General features: G+C 52.9%; 1 protein-coding gene across 1 annotated transcript; it reads left to right on the top strand.

The window, feature by feature from the left end:
• The first annotated feature begins 5442 nt into the window (after positions 1-5442).
• Positions 5443-14109, top strand: RELA (RELA proto-oncogene, NF-kB subunit). The gene is made up of 11 exons (XM_055580796.1): positions 5443-5548; positions 6131-6157; positions 6259-6410; positions 6560-6708; positions 7599-7690; positions 8064-8195; positions 9070-9174; positions 9386-9598; positions 11705-11785; positions 11873-11947; positions 12694-14109. Exons 1-11 carry the CDS (start codon positions 5542-5544, stop codon positions 13314-13316), a joined length of 1656 nt encoding a protein of 551 aa, XP_055436771.1. The 5' UTR covers positions 5443-5541; the 3' UTR covers positions 13317-14109.
• The last annotated feature ends 811 nt before the right edge of the window (positions 14110-14920 follow it).

Raw genomic sequence — 14920 nt, forward strand, 5'->3', positions numbered from 1 at the left:
AATGTTACAAGAACTAAAATGGGAGTTCAGCACGGTTTCAGGATGCAATTTCCAACAATATATTTCTATATACTAGCAATAAGCAATCATAAATTTAAAATTTAAAAACAATTAAAATATCATAAAATATTGAAAACTTAGGGATAAATTTGACAAAATATGTGTAAGACCTATACACGGAAAACTAGAAAACAATGCGTGAAGAAATTAAAGAAAACTAAGTAAGGCTAGATACATACCTGAGATCATGGCTGAGAAAGCTGATATTAAGATGTCAATGCTCTCCGAAGTGTAGAAATTAACAAGCTGTATCCTAACACTTATAAGAAAATGGAAGGAATTTTAAAGAAAAGAAGGGGAAAGTTGAAGGATTATAGTATCTAATTTCCAGATATAATGCAAAAGAAAAAAAAAGAACAAAAATAAAATCAAGGACCTTCCTTCTCAGTCCAGTGGTTAAGACTCCACGCTTTCACCGCAGGTGGCACAGGTTCAATCCCTGGTCAGGGAACTAACGTCCCACAGGCCGAGTCTCCCGGCCAAAAGGAAACAAAAAAGATGTATTATAATGCTACAGTAATTGCGACTTTGTGGTATCAGCATAAAATAAACATATATCGATACAAACAACAGAACAGAGAGTCCAAAAGTACACCCATACATATATGGTCAGTTGGTGCCAAAGTAATTCAATGGAGAAAGAATAATTTTTTTCAAGAAGTGGTGTTGAAACAATTCAATAATTGTGTGGAAAACAGGAAAAGAAAAGAAAGAAGCAAGCTCTTACTCAATACCATGTGCAAAAGTTAACTCGAAATGGATTATAGACCCAAATGTAAGAGCTCAAGCTATAAGGCTTCTAGAAAAAAATGGAAGAAAATCACAGTGGCCTTGAGTTTGGGAAAGATTTCTTTTTTTAAAAAAAATTATCGAAGGGCTTCCCTGGTAGCTCAGTGGTAAAGAATCACCTGCCAGTGAAGGAGACGTAGGTTTGACCCCTGATAGGGGAGGATCCCATGTGCTGTGAAGCAACTGCACGTTTGGGCCACAACCACTAAGGCTCTGCCTAGAGCCCGGGACCCGCAGCTACTGAGCCCACGCGCCGCAGCAACCGCTGAAGCCCTGGAGTCCCAGAGCCCGCGCCCCACAACGACGAAAACCACCACAGCGAGAAGCTGGCGCAGCACAACTAGAGACAAGCCCCCACTTGCCGCAATGAGAGAAAAGCCTGCGGAGCAATGAAGACCCAGGACGGTCAAAGAAAATAAATAAAAAATTTAAAACTCTTTAAAATTATTGAAGTGTAACAACATAACATTAGTCTCAGGCGTACAGCATATTTGATATTTTTAGAGATTTTACACTATACAGAGTCATTATAAAATGCTAACTATAGTCTGTGCTATGTGTTACATCCTTGTGCCTTATTTATAAGTAGCAGTTTGTATTTCTTAATCCCCTTCACCTATTTTGCCCCTCCTCTCACCCCCTCCCCTCTAGTAACCACTAGTTTGTTCTCTGTATCTAATTGCCAACATCTGCTGGATCATGGAAAAAGCAAGAGAGTTCCAGAAAAACATCTATTTCTGCTTTGTTGACTATGCCAAAGCCTTTGACTGTGTGGATCACAATAAACTGTGGAAAATTCTGAGGCAGATGGGAATACCAGACCACCTGACCTGCCTCTTGATAAATTTGTATGCAGGTCAGGAAGCAACAGTTAGAACTGGACATGGGACAACAGACTGGTTCCAAATAGGAAAAGGAGTACGTCAAGGCTGTATATTGTCACCCTGTTTATTTAACTTATAGGCAGAATACATCATGAGAAACGCTGGGCAGGAAGAAACACAAGCTGGAATCAAGATTGCCGGGAGAAATATCAATAAACTCAGATATGCAGATGACACCACCCTTATGGCAGAAAGTGAAGAGGAACTCAAAAGCCTCTTGATGAAAGTGAAAGTGGAGGGTGAAAAAGTTGGCTTAAAGCTCAACATTCAGAAAACGAAGATCATGGCATCCGGTCCCATCACTTCATGGGAAATAGATGGGGAAACAGTGGAAACAGTGGCTGACTTTATTTTTCTGGGCTCCAAAATCACTGCAGATGGTGACTGCAGCCATGAAATTAAAAGACGCTTACTCCTTGGAAGGAAAGTTATGACCAACCTAGATAGCATATTCAAAAGCAGAGACATTACTTTGCCAACAAAGGTCTGTCTAGTTAAAACTGGTTTTTCCAGTGGTCATGTATGGATATGAGAGTTGGACTGTGAAGAAAGCTGAGCGCTGAAGAATTGATGCTTTTGAACTGTGGTGTTGGAGAAGACTCTTGAGAGTCCCTTGGACTGCAAGGAGATCCAACCAGTCCATTCTGAGGGAGATCAGCCCTGGGTGTTCATTGGAAGGAATGATGCGAAAGCTGAATCTCCAGTACTTTGGCCACCGCATGCGAAGAGTTGACTCATTGGAAAAGACTCTGATGCTGGGAGGGATTGGGGGCAGGAGGAGAAGGGGATGACAGAGGATGAGATGGCTGGATGGTATCACTGACTCGATGGACGTGAGTCTGAGTGAACTCCGGGAGTTGGTGATGGACAGGGAGGCCTGGCGTGCTGCGATTCATGGGGTTGCAAAGAGTCGGACACGACTGAGTGACTGAACTGAACTGAACTGAATGAGTATGAAGTGGTATTTCATTGTAACTTTCAGTTGCATTTTCCTGATAGCTATTAGGTTGAGCATCTTTTCATGTGCTTATTAGTCACTTTTTATCTTCTTTGAAGAAATGTCTATTCAAGTTCATTGTCCATTTTTTAAATTGGGTTGTTTGGGGCTTTCCTGGTAGCTCAGTGGTAAAGGAATCTGCCTGCTACTGCAGGAGACACTGGTTCAATTCCTGATCCGGGAGGATCCCACACGCCTTGGAGCAACTAGGCCCATGTGCCACAATTCTTGAGCCTGTGCTCTACAAAAAGAGGAGCCGCCACAATGTGAATCCCGTGCACCACAACTGGAGAGGACCCCCGCTCTCTGAAACCGGAGAAAAGCCACTGTAGCAACGAAGACCCAGCACAGCCAAAAATAAATAAAATTATAAAAAAAAGAATAAATTGGGTTGTTTGCTTTTTTGGTTATTGAGTTTTAAGAGTTATTTATATATTGTGGCCAATGATGGAACAATTTCAACTTCAGTAATAATTGTAATGGAATAAAGCCCCTCACGTGTGCTCAGTTGTGTCTGACTCTTTGCCTGTCCCATGGACCATAACCTGCCAGGTTTCTCTGTCCGTGAAATTTTCCAGGCAAGAATACCGGAGTGGGCTGCCATTTCCTCCTCCAGGAGATCTTCCCGACCCAGGGATGGAACTTGCATTTTCTACATTGGCAGGCAGATTCTTTACCACTGCAACACGTGGAATCCCTAAAACACATGAAAAACGTTTCAATCCATGCATTCGTTAAGATATTTTTTAAATGCTTATTAATTAACTTTGGAGGATGTTAAAGAACCAAGGCATTATTTTGAAAACTGATAAACAGAAATTCTATACCCTAATAATCACGTTTAGATATATACCCAAGAAAAATTCTGGATATATGTAACAGGAGACATTCTCAGGAATGTTCTGAACAACATTGTTTATAATAGCAATAAACTGACAACCCAAATGGCCACCCTCAGGAGGAATAAATGAAAAACTGTGATATGTTTGCAGAATAGTACACAGTAGTAAAAAATTGAATGAACTATGAAACAGATGAATATTGGTAATGTGTTGAGTGAAAAATGTAAATAACAAAGGACAACAAATAATACCATACTCTCTTACAGTTCAAAACTAAGCAAAAACAAACATCATGTACATATAATTTTTTTTCTTAAAATTTTTTTTATTTAGAAAAATCAAAGGAACAACAAATACAGAATTGTGGATGATGGCACCCTAGACACTGGGATAAGGAGGAGATGAACAGGTGAGGAGCAGGTGGGTAGATATAAGTTCTGATGCTTTTCCATCCAGCCTCTTGAGTTTTGCAGTGGGTGCACTGGAACTCCTATTAATCTGAAAGGTATACATATCTAAATTTTAAAAGGAGGACCATGCTAGCATCAATGATGATTGTGTCATTAATCAAAGATTATAATTAATCCACTCTTTCTTCCTGACGACTGCCTCCTCAGAAAAAGTAAGGTGCCTTTTCTAATCCGGGGCAGCCACATGAGAAACCGAAATGAGTGGGAGGGGTGGTAACTGTTTTCACTTTTCTCTTCCTGTTTTTTTTGAGCCTGGGAAAGCAAGTCAGAATTTCCAATCTTTTCCAATTCCCACACGATTCCCTAATTTAGAACGAACTTAGAGAAAATAAAAAGCCTTCCTGCATCTGGGGAAGACTGCCGCCAGCCGTGGAGCATCCTCACTGTGGGATGAAAAATCCTCCCGGGGGCGGTGTGTGCTCCAGCCCGACCCCCAACCCGCTCGTACTTGCTTGTACGGGGTTAAACCTTGGGGGACGATACCCTCGGCGAAGAGTTACAGGACGGTTAATCAGTGGAAATGCTTTGAGAAACTCTTGGACCCCAGCAGGAAGCCCTGGGAGGAGGGCCGGGTAAGGGAGTTCAAACGGAACAGAGGTATCAAGCTGCAGAGACAAGCTCCAGAGATTTACCCCTGGGTGACTACCCCTGTCCACCCACTGCCCCCGAGGGTCGGCAGTGTGGATGATCTTAAACCGACGAGCCTGCGGGTACTGCGCGAGCGGACGCGGCGCGGAGCCTCTGATCACGCTAACGTGCAGCAGGCTCCGCGAAGGCCACGATCCGAGTACTGCCAGGTGGGGAGGTCCAGGCCACTTCTCTTTTTCCTCGTTGCATCCAGACTGGGGTGGACGGGAAATTAAAAAGTGCTTATGCGGCAATAACCATCAAGAAGCACTTTTATTGACTAGGAAACCTTGAAGAGTTGAGCCACCTGGCCTTTGCGGGCGAAGCAGGCCGGAGCCTTTCCCTACGCGGGGCGGGCGGTCGAAGCCCGGCAGCCCTGGCTTGGCTCCAGACCGGCTCGGGGTGACATCACCAAACTCCTCCGATCGGCGGGAGGTGGCCCCCGAAATCCCCTAAAAACATAGTGAGTAATCGCAGGCCCCGCCCTCCAGGCGGGGCCCAGACTCGGGAGCGAGCCGAGCTGCCCCGCCAGCCCCCGGAGCGGCCTCCAGGCGAGCTGCCTGTCGGTGCCCCGCGTGGCGCGCACTAGCTCCGGGTCGCCGGCAGCGGCGGCGCAAGCAGGCTGTCCACCCTGCACGCGGCCTGTCTATCCTCCGCGCGGCGCGCGTTCGCCCCTGAATCTCTCCCGGTGGCGGCGGCACCCGCGGCGCAGACGAGGGCGACGGAGTCGCATCGCGCAGGCGCGGTCGGATTCCCGGCAGTGACGCGGCGGCGGGCGCGCGCGGCGCATTTCCGCCTCTGGCGAATGGCTCGACAGTAGCGCGCGCCGCGGGCCCAGCTGCGACCCCGGCCCCGCCCCCGGGACCCCGGCCATGGACGGTGAGGGCGCCCCCTGACCCCGCGGGGTGGCGGCGCTGGGGCCGCGGGGACCGCGGCGGGAGGCCCCTCGCCGCCTTCCGACCCTTCGTACGCCGATGGGCGCTGCGCAGGGAGCGGCCGGCCGGATGGTGGCGCGGGGCGGGGCGGGCATCGGGGGGTCTGACTCAGTTTCCCCCTGGGTGTGGGGTGTTGGGGGGAGCGTTGACTCAGTTTCCCCCCGGGACCCGGGGTGGGGGGGCTTGGGCAGTTCCAACTTAGTTTCCTTGTTAGAGGAGAATGTATCTGACTCAGTTTCCTCTAGGGATGGAGGGGGTGCCCTCCCTTAGTGTAACTTAAAACAGAAAAGGCCGTGACTCAGTTTCCCCTGGTGGAGGGAGGCGGCCATCCCTGGTTTCCCTCAGGAAAAGGGTGCTTCTGGCTCCATTACCCACGCCCCTAGTTTCCCTGAAGTTTCCAGGTAGCAGGCCCTGACTGAGTGTCCTGGAGAAGGAGCCTGGCTCCCTCTCACCTCCGGGAAGCAGGCCTTCCCTGATGAGGACAGGATGTGGGCTCCTGCTGACCCTTGTCTCCCTCTCCTTTCAGACCTCTTCCCCCTCATCTTCCCCGCAGGTAAGTGGACCATCCTTTCTCAGTGGGTCGGGAGGAGCTCCCCAGGGTCAGGGGCGATGGGGTCAGCTGGCTGATGGGCCTGGCCCGCATGTCCCCTGCAGAGCCGGCGCAGGCCTCTGGCCCCTATGTGGAGATCATCGAGCAGCCCAAGCAGCGGGGCATGCGCTTCCGCTACAAGTGTGAGGGCCGCTCAGCTGGCAGCATCCCTGGAGAGAGGAGCACGGACACCACCAAGACCCACCCCACTATCAAGGTCAGCAGAGCCCCAGGGCGGGGGACCCAGAGTCAATAAGGCTGGGACTTGCTTTCAGCCCCCACCCCCCACCCCCCATCCCGAAATCTGTGTCTGGGAGTTGGGTCTGGAATTCCAGCCCTCTAGGGTGCTCTCTGTACTTTGGACAGATCAATGGCTACACAGGGCCAGGGACAGTCCGCATCTCCCTGGTCACCAAGGACCCCCCTCACCGGCCTCACCCCCACGAGCTAGTGGGGAAAGACTGCCGGGATGGCTTCTATGAGGCTGAGCTCTGCCCGGACCGCTGCATCCACAGGTGAGCTTCTTAGGGGTGGCAGGGGGTGGTAGAAGGTGGTGATGAGATGGGAATCAGAAAAGCAGGCAGTTATATTGCTGTTACAATGTTAATCGTTTCTGGACAGAGGGCAGAATTCCTCACTGCTTGCTCCCTCCCCAGCTTTGAAAGCTGATTCTTTTGTTTTGAAATTGCCTGTGTGTCTCCTCTCTCTAGTGGATAGGAGGAGCTCCATGTGAGCTCTGTGGCAAAGGTGTGGGTCCCTAATCACCTCTGAACCCCTAACTCCTGTGGCTGGAGTGTCACATCTCTTCTAGTCAGAATGAAAGCCATTGAACCAACGGTCTTCCCTGAAGGTTATGTACTGGTTGACAGAGGCAGACCATAAATAAATGTACAAATAACTGAACAAGATACTGTTAGAAAGTCATCATTTCAGTGATGAAAATGAAGCAGTAATAGGTTGGAAGAATAGCCTGAGGTGGGAGAGGCGAAGGAGCTGGTCCCATTCCTTTGCACTGGGAGGTCAGAAAGGCTTCTCCAAAGTAAGACCTAAATGTGAGAAAGTAGAGAAGCACGGAAGGGACATGCCCAGCAGAATGAACAGGTGCAAAAGGCTTTGAAATACGAATGAGTGTCATGTCTTTAGAGAGGGTAAAAGAAAGCCCTGGGGCAGAGGGTAGGGAGCTGGCAGGGACTGTGGCTGGGGCCAGGTGGCAGGGCGCAGGGCCTTGTCAGCCAAAGTAAGGAGTGGCTTTCACCATGGCACAGTTGGGTGGGGTGGCATTCAAGGGGGTTAAGAACGGTATGATCACCTGGTGAGTGGGTGGGGGATAAGGGGCAGAATGGGCAAGGCAGGAGGGCCCAGACTCTGCTGGAGACAGTGGAGCTTATGCCTGGGGGGGCCTCAGCTTTCAGAACCTGGGGATCCAGTGTGTAAAGAAGCGGGACCTGGAGCAGGCCATCAGCCAGCGCATCCAGACCAACAACAACCCCTTCCAAGGTGAGGGCAGCGACGGCGGAGGCCTGGGCCTGCCTGGAGCACCTCCAGCTGCTGTACGCTTCTGAGGCCACCTTCCCCTCACGTGTCCCTCACCGGCCAAGACGCAGTGCCCGTTCAGTACATACGCCTGTTCAGTACATTTTACCATTGGAGAAACAGACGAGAGCGGGGACATAGGGGACAGGACATCCAGGGTCACAGGTGGAGTCAGTGATGGGTCTAGAACCTTCCCACCGCCCTCCTCTAGGACTCCTGCTATTTCACACACCTTCCAACAGCCCTCCCAGCCCAGAGCTACCCGCACACCCTGCTCCGCCCCAGCTCCATCCCTGGCCCTGGCCCCGGCTCTCCTGACCATCGGTTTTTCTGACAGTTCCCATAGAAGAGCAGCGCGGGGACTACGACCTGAATGCTGTCCGGCTCTGCTTCCAGGTGACAGTGCGGGACCCAGCAGGCAGGCCCCTCCGCCTGGCGCCTGTCCTCTCTCACCCCATCTTTGACAACCGTGAGTGGTCAGGGAGCCGCAGGAAGGGGAGAGGGGTGGGCCTGTGAGGAGGAAGGGAGAGGTGGGGAAGCGTGACCTGCAAGAGTCGCTCTGACTTCGTCCAGTCATCCAGCGTATCAGTCATCCCCTCTGTGCCCAGCGCTGTGCTGCCCAAAGAGACAAGGCAGAGGAGACGCAGAGCTGCCCTTGAGGTGCAGCGTCCAGGCTGGCAGGGAGTCAGATGGCAGACAGGCATTTCCAGCCCATGATGAGAGGTTGCTGCGCCCAGAACTGTACTGATGACTCCAGGAAATGAACTTCCAGGAACGAGATAATGTCAGAAACTAAGAATTCAATGAGGAAAGCTCACAGGAAGCTTACAGATGGATTGGGCTGACGTTGGTCAACTGCAGTTGTAAAGTAGCCAGTAGGATACGTGAAAATAAAAAGGCTTTGGGGCCCCAAGGCCGGAAAACCAGGATGAACCAGTGTGTGGGGGGTTGGGGGGCTCAGGAGGGAAGGATTCATTGCCAAGGCGGGTATGAATGGGTCTTGGATACTGCCTGGGTCAGGTGGAGAAACAGCAGTTGTGATTGCTTTGGTTCTCACAGGACTGTATGCTTCGTGAGGGCAGAGATGTTTACCTTTTGTGTGTGGTTATGTTCTTCAGGCCTAGAGCAGAGCTGGGCACGGAGTAGGTGCTGGTAGATAGAGAGTTGCTGAATTGGTTGGTGTGAGGAGCCAATGGGAATGGTTGAACCTTGGCTGCAGAGGTGTAGTCAGCAAACTCTGGACAACCTTGACCCTAGGCTGGGCAGGAGCCTTCTTTTCCTGCAGGTCAGCCCAGGAGACCGCTGGTGGTTTAGAGATTCCTTCCTTATTCCCACACCCTCAGGCGCCCCCAACACCGCCGAGCTCAAGATCTGCCGGGTGAATCGGAACTCTGGGAGCTGCCTCGGCGGGGATGAGATCTTCCTGCTGTGTGACAAGGTGCAGAAAGGTACACAGCCAGAACGAGGGCTGGACCTAGGAGCAGGAGGCGAGGGGCAAGGCTAAGCAGACACACTAAGTATTAGGGAGCTGGTTTAAGCACTGCCCCCAACTCCTTGGGGACAGCAGGGCCGTGCGTCTCTAGAGGCAAGTATCGGCAGTTGCAGGGGGTGGTGGGCTGGGGGAGCTGAGCACCCATGCGGCCGCCCTGTCTCCTGCAGAGGACATCGAGGTGTATTTCACGGGGCCAGGCTGGGAGGCCCGAGGCTCGTTTTCACAAGCTGACGTGCACCGGCAAGTGGCCATCGTGTTCCGGACGCCGCCCTACGCGGACCCCGGCCTGCAGGCCCCTGTGCGCGTCTCCATGCAGCTGCGGCGGCCTTCCGATCGCGAGCTCAGCGAGCCCATGGAATTCCAGTACTTGCCAGACACAGGTACCCAGCTGGGCAGGGCAGCAGTAGGGCTGTGGGCTCCAGCCAGTGGGAGTGAGGCCGGGCTGGATGACACAGCTGTAGGTGAAGGTCAGAAGCTGGGGTTGGGCAGAGATTTCCATAATAATCAGAGTCTTCTCACCTCATTTAATAGTGATGCCCAAGACTTACTGAGCTCTTGTGACGTGTGGCCCTATTCCAGGCATATCAGTGAATTACCTGATTTTATTCTCTTATGAACCTTTTGAGGTGGGAGATAGCATCTAACTTGCCTGAGGTCACATAGCTAGTGAGTTATAGACCCAGACCTCATTTGAACCCAGGCCGTCTGGCTCCAGGGACCTGTTGCCGCACTGTATCTGTACTTATCACCACCACACAGCCATGGTGTGGTCAGGGCTTTCGGGCATCTGCTCAAATAGGAGCAGCCAAAGTGATCCTTTATCTGAAGCCTGTCATCCAGCCTGAAAGTGTGTCCTGCCCTGGGACCTGTCTAACAGTCTGGAAAACAAGGCCTGAAACGGCCATCAGTTCATTCCACCAGATGAGGACTGAGTGTCCACTTGGCACCAGGCTCTGCGCCAGGTATTCTCAATCCAAAGATGGATAAGACATGTTCCCTGCCCTTTGGGAGCTCGGTCACATGAGGAAGAGACACATGCAAAGCAGAGCCTGCGTTACAGAATGACACGCGAAGCAGCGAGGTGTGTGCAGAATACTGTGGGAACTGGAACCGGCTGCGTGGAGGAGGTAGCATTTAGGTTGGAGAAAGACCCAGAAGCATTCTCTAGGCGGGTGGAGCGGAAGGGCAGGGAGCGGGCACAGCACGTTTGGGGACAGCTTTGTGGCAGGAGTTCACATCGTCGGGCAGTGAGCGGCCCCGGCAGAAGGACCTTGAAGGCTGGACTCGCGTTTATCTGGGGTCATATCCTAAGGCCTCGGGAGCCACCAAAGGTTTCTGAACAGAGAAGTGATGTGAGCAGGTCTGGAAGCAGCCAGCAGAGGATCTGAGGGGGGGACACAAGGTGGGGAGGTTTTGGAAGATGTTCCAGTCGTTCCAGGAGAGAGGGTGCTGTGTGAACCTCACAGACGGAACGCACGAGACCGTCTCACCCACCGCCGGCCTCCGAGACCCTGAGCCCCACGGGCCCTTTGTGTCCTCCTGGGGACCTGTGCTCTAGCTGCTGCCTCTGCTCGGAACGCTTGGCCCCCAGATCTTCACGTGGTGGGCTCACACCAGTGCTTCCCTGGACCCCTAAACTAGATTCCTTGACCTTACTTGGGTGCTGTTACGTCACCCTGGGCCGCCTCCTCAGAGCTCCTGTCGCTTGTGTCAGTGCCCCTCTGTCACTTGGATGTCACAGCTTTGGGGAAAAGGAACCTTGTCTGCTTACTCAGGGCCATACCTCCCGTGGCTCGAATGGAGCCTGGCACGCAAGTGCTTGGTGAATGTGTGTCTACAGGGTGAATGGTGGGGAGTGAGAAAGAGGAAGCTGCTGAGGACGTGTCCAAGGTTTGGGAACAGGGCAAAAGAGGTAGGGCGGGAACACCGAAGGGGAGAGAACCAGGGTCAGGTGTTTGAGGTGAGACGGTGAGGTTCGCTTTGGGCTCTTGACGTCGAGTGCTTTGGGCTTATCCAAGTGCTACAGTAGTTAGAGAGTTCGGAAAGCTCCAGACTAAACTTGGAAACCATCAGACAGAAGGTTAAGAGTCTGTTGAAGTCTTAAGCCAGCCTGTCGTGCCCGGGCTGCCCCAGAGAGCAGAGCGCACAGCACCAGGCCTGGTCAGGGCTGGACGGGAGCAGGGACATCAGCGGTGCAGGTGAGAGAAGCCTGAGGTGGGACCCTGCGACAGCTCCTGGCCCCTGACTTGGGGTCACCTGTGTGGCCTTTGGAGGGCAGATTCAGCTAATGGAGGTCTTCTCAAAAAAGTCATGGTGTTCTTATAATTGTGGAGTGTCACAGAGTTGTGCAGCTCTTCTCATTGGCTGAGGTTTAGAGAAAGGGTCTTGGAAAAGTTTGTCCTCTCGCCTACCTCCCGAGGGTCCTTTGGGAGCTTTGGGGGTCCACTGGTACAAGCAGGACCCACTTCCCTCCGTTACTTTCCCAGACGATCGTCACCGGATTGAGGAGAAGCGCAAAAGGACATACGAGACCTTCAAGAGCATCATGAAAAAGAGCCCTTTCAATGGTAAGAGGGGGTGGCGGGAGAATCAGAGAGCAGTGGGCAGGGAGGGGACCCTAGACACCAAGAACTGACCCAGCCTTCACCCCACAGGACCCACCGACCCCCGGCCTCCGACCCGGCGCATCGCTGTGCCTAACCGTGGCTCAGCCTCCATCCCCAAGCCAGGTGAGGATTTCCTTAAGGTCATCACACCGGAACTGTAGGCTCAAATCTGTTCCACCCATGGCTTCGACACCTCTTGGAGGGAGTCGAGCAGTCTCACCAGCAGGTGTCTGAAACCTGCGCTGTTGGGCTCCTGTTTCCCAGGGCCTGAGCCTTGGTGGCCTAAGATCAGAGCCAGCTGGGAAGCGGTGAAGATGCCGATTCCCGGGCCCCTCACAGACCTGGGGAATCAGAGGCTTGGGAGGTGTGCCCCAAGAACCAGCACCCTCCTGGGGATGAGAACCCCTGTGGTGTTGGTTAAACCCACATTGAATGCCTTGAGATGCAGAAGTTTCAAAAATTCAGTCTCTGCTCTCAGTTCTCCATTGAAGTGGGGCAACCAAACAGTCCCCTCTGAAGTAGCAAACAGCAACCTGTAATGCATGTGCTGCTACGTCTCAGAGGAAGAGGAAGAGGCACTGCTCCCTGCCAGCTGCTCGGGCACAAGGTTGTGCCCACTCTGAAAGCATCCTTTTCTCTGAAGGCTGTGAGAGCTTTGTGGGCCAGGGTAGACAGGCAGGGCTCCATGGAGGTGAGCCTGGAACTGGGCCCTACAGGGGAGGCCAGATTGGCTAAGAAGAGGGAGTAGGTTGCCGGCGGTGACACCACAGGGAAGGGCTGAGCCTCAGCACTTGAGGCAGCGGCTGGGGCACAGAGGATGGGGGGGCGAGGCTTTCTCTGACCCCTGCCTCTCTGTTTCTCTTCTCCAGCTCCCCAGCCCTATTCCTTTACGCCATCTCTCAGCACCATCAACTTTGAGGAGTTTTCCCCCATGGTCTTTTCTTCTGGGCAGATCCCAAGCCAGACCTCGGCCTTGGCACCAGCCCCCACCCCGGTCCTGACCCAGACCCAAGTCCTGGCCCCAGCCCCGGCCCCAGCCCCAGGCATGTCATCAACCCTGGCCCAGGCCCTAGCCCCAGGCCTGGCTCAGGCTGTGACCCCGCCTGCCCCCAAGACCAACCAGACCGGGGAAGGGACACTGACAGAGGCCCTGCTGCAGCTGCAGTTTGATACCGATGAAGACCTGGGGGCTCTGCTTGGCAACAACACTGACCCTGCCGTGTTCACAGACCTGGCATCTGTCGACAACTCTGAGTTTCAGCAGTTGCTGAACCAGGGTGTACCCATGGGCCCCCACACAGCTGAGCCCATGCTGATGGAGTACCCTGAGGCTATAACTCGCCTGGTGACAGGGTCCCAAAGGCCCCCTGACCCAGCTCCCACTCCCCTGGGGCCCCCTGGGCTCACCAATGGCCTCCTCTCGGGGGATGAAGACTTCTCCTCCATCGCAGACGTGGACTTCTCAGCCCTTCTGAGTCAGATCAGCTCCTAAAGGGGTGACACCTGCCTTGCCCAGAGCAGTGGGTTAGCAAGGGATTGAAGCCCTCCCAAAGCACACAATGACGGATTCTGGGAGGGTGTGCTCCAGTTGCCCCCAGCTGCTTTGGGTGATGTCTTCCTGGGGTGGGGGGGAGGGTGCATTTTATTCTTTTATTGGCAGTATGTATCTCTCTCTCTTTTTGGAGGTGCTTAAGCAGAAGCATTAACTTCTCTGGAAAGGGGAGAGCTGGGAAGAGCTCTTCCATCCCTTATCCTGATGTTCGGCTCCAGGCTCTACAGAAAAATTCTGGGGTCCCCCAACCCCACCCTCCAGCATCTAGTACTCTCCTAGAGAGATGGGCAGGCTGGAGCTATGGCCTTGGAGGCCACAAAGCCTTATTACAAGTGTCTTCCTCAAATCATAGATTCATTTATACCTTGAGGCAAAATAATCCCCGTTATGTGCCCGTCTCTGGTGCGGCATTCTTTGTGCCTAACTACCAGCCTTTGAGGGCCTGGCCTTCCCCGCCCGCGGAGGTCTCTGCCAGCTCTTCCCTTGCTGGGCTGTGGTTGGAGGGGACTGGTGGGGCAGTATTGGCCTTCTCCAGGTTCCAGGGAGGTTCTCTGAGACTGCTCTGTTCCTCCTTTTCTCAAGTGCCTTAATGATAGGGCAAGCTGTTCAGAGTCGGGGAGAGCAGGCTGGCTGCTCTCCAGTCAAGAGGCTCAGTTTTTACTGAAGAATCAAAGCATTTATAGACTATTGCTTTTTCTACTCTGAACTAATAAATTTGTTGCCATGCTGGCTAGAGATTTGTCTTCTTTGAGCACACTCTTTCCTGGTCATTTCAGGCTGGATGTTGGTGATACAGAGTTGGAGGGACACATTTGCTGGAGGAATACATTGCCACTGGGGAGCTTGCAGTCCGCGGACATCCGTGGACACTCCTAGCTACCAGCCAGTGAATGACAGCAGGCGGCTGTGTGGGGGCGAGGGGAGGTCCTAGCCTAGCGAGAGCCCGGTTGGACCCAGGAGTTGTGGGGATGGAGTATTTTCAGGAAGGGCTTCACAAAGGCCATGCTAGCTTCAGGTCTATACAGAGGGGCTAGCCAGCATTTATAGGTAAGCGGGATAAGAGACGATGTTGGAAAGATTAGATGGGTCAGTCTGTAAAAGATGAAGAGGCTCCGCTAAGAGGTTTGGATTTCATCTCTTAAGTGGTTGGGGAGGGAGGTGCCAGGTGAAGGTCTGTCCTTTCATACCCTGCCCTGGGAGGACCAAGGAAATCTTAAATCCTAAGCCGCCTCCTCTCCACCACCGCGCACGGCCCAGGAGTCCTGAACAAAAATCAAGCCATGGCCCAAGGGCTAGAGCCGGACATCCTTCCGTTTTGTCCCGACGCACGCGCAGTAAAGCAGTCAGCCACCGGCCCTAGATAAGCGAGGGCCTGCCTTCCCGAGTGCGCAAGCGCACAGATAGCTTTCTACAACGGGGCGGCCAGGCAGTGCGCTTCGGAAAAAGCCCATCCTGAGGCCGATGGCGTCGCAGGGTTGCGGGAGGGTGAAGGCAGGAGCACTCAGATATCAGTGAGACGTTGCTGCAAATCTAGCGAGTCCCCT

Source organism: Bubalus kerabau, chromosome 5 (assembly GCF_029407905.1).
Source record: "Bubalus kerabau isolate K-KA32 ecotype Philippines breed swamp buffalo chromosome 5, PCC_UOA_SB_1v2, whole genome shotgun sequence".
NCBI classification, from domain to species: domain Eukaryota; kingdom Metazoa; phylum Chordata; class Mammalia; order Artiodactyla; family Bovidae; genus Bubalus; species Bubalus kerabau.

What these genes read in the sequence shown, in the direction of transcription:
- RELA (XM_055580796.1), top strand. An exon ending in AGACCCACCCCACTATCAAG is followed by an intron (nt 6,411 to 6,559) that starts GTCAGCAGAGCC and finishes TACTTTGGACAG; the next exon opens with ATCAATGGCTACACAGGGCC. An exon ending in GAAAAAGAGCCCTTTCAATG is followed by an intron (nt 11,786 to 11,872) that starts GTAAGAGGGGGT and finishes TTCACCCCACAG; the next exon opens with GACCCACCGACCCCCGGCCT.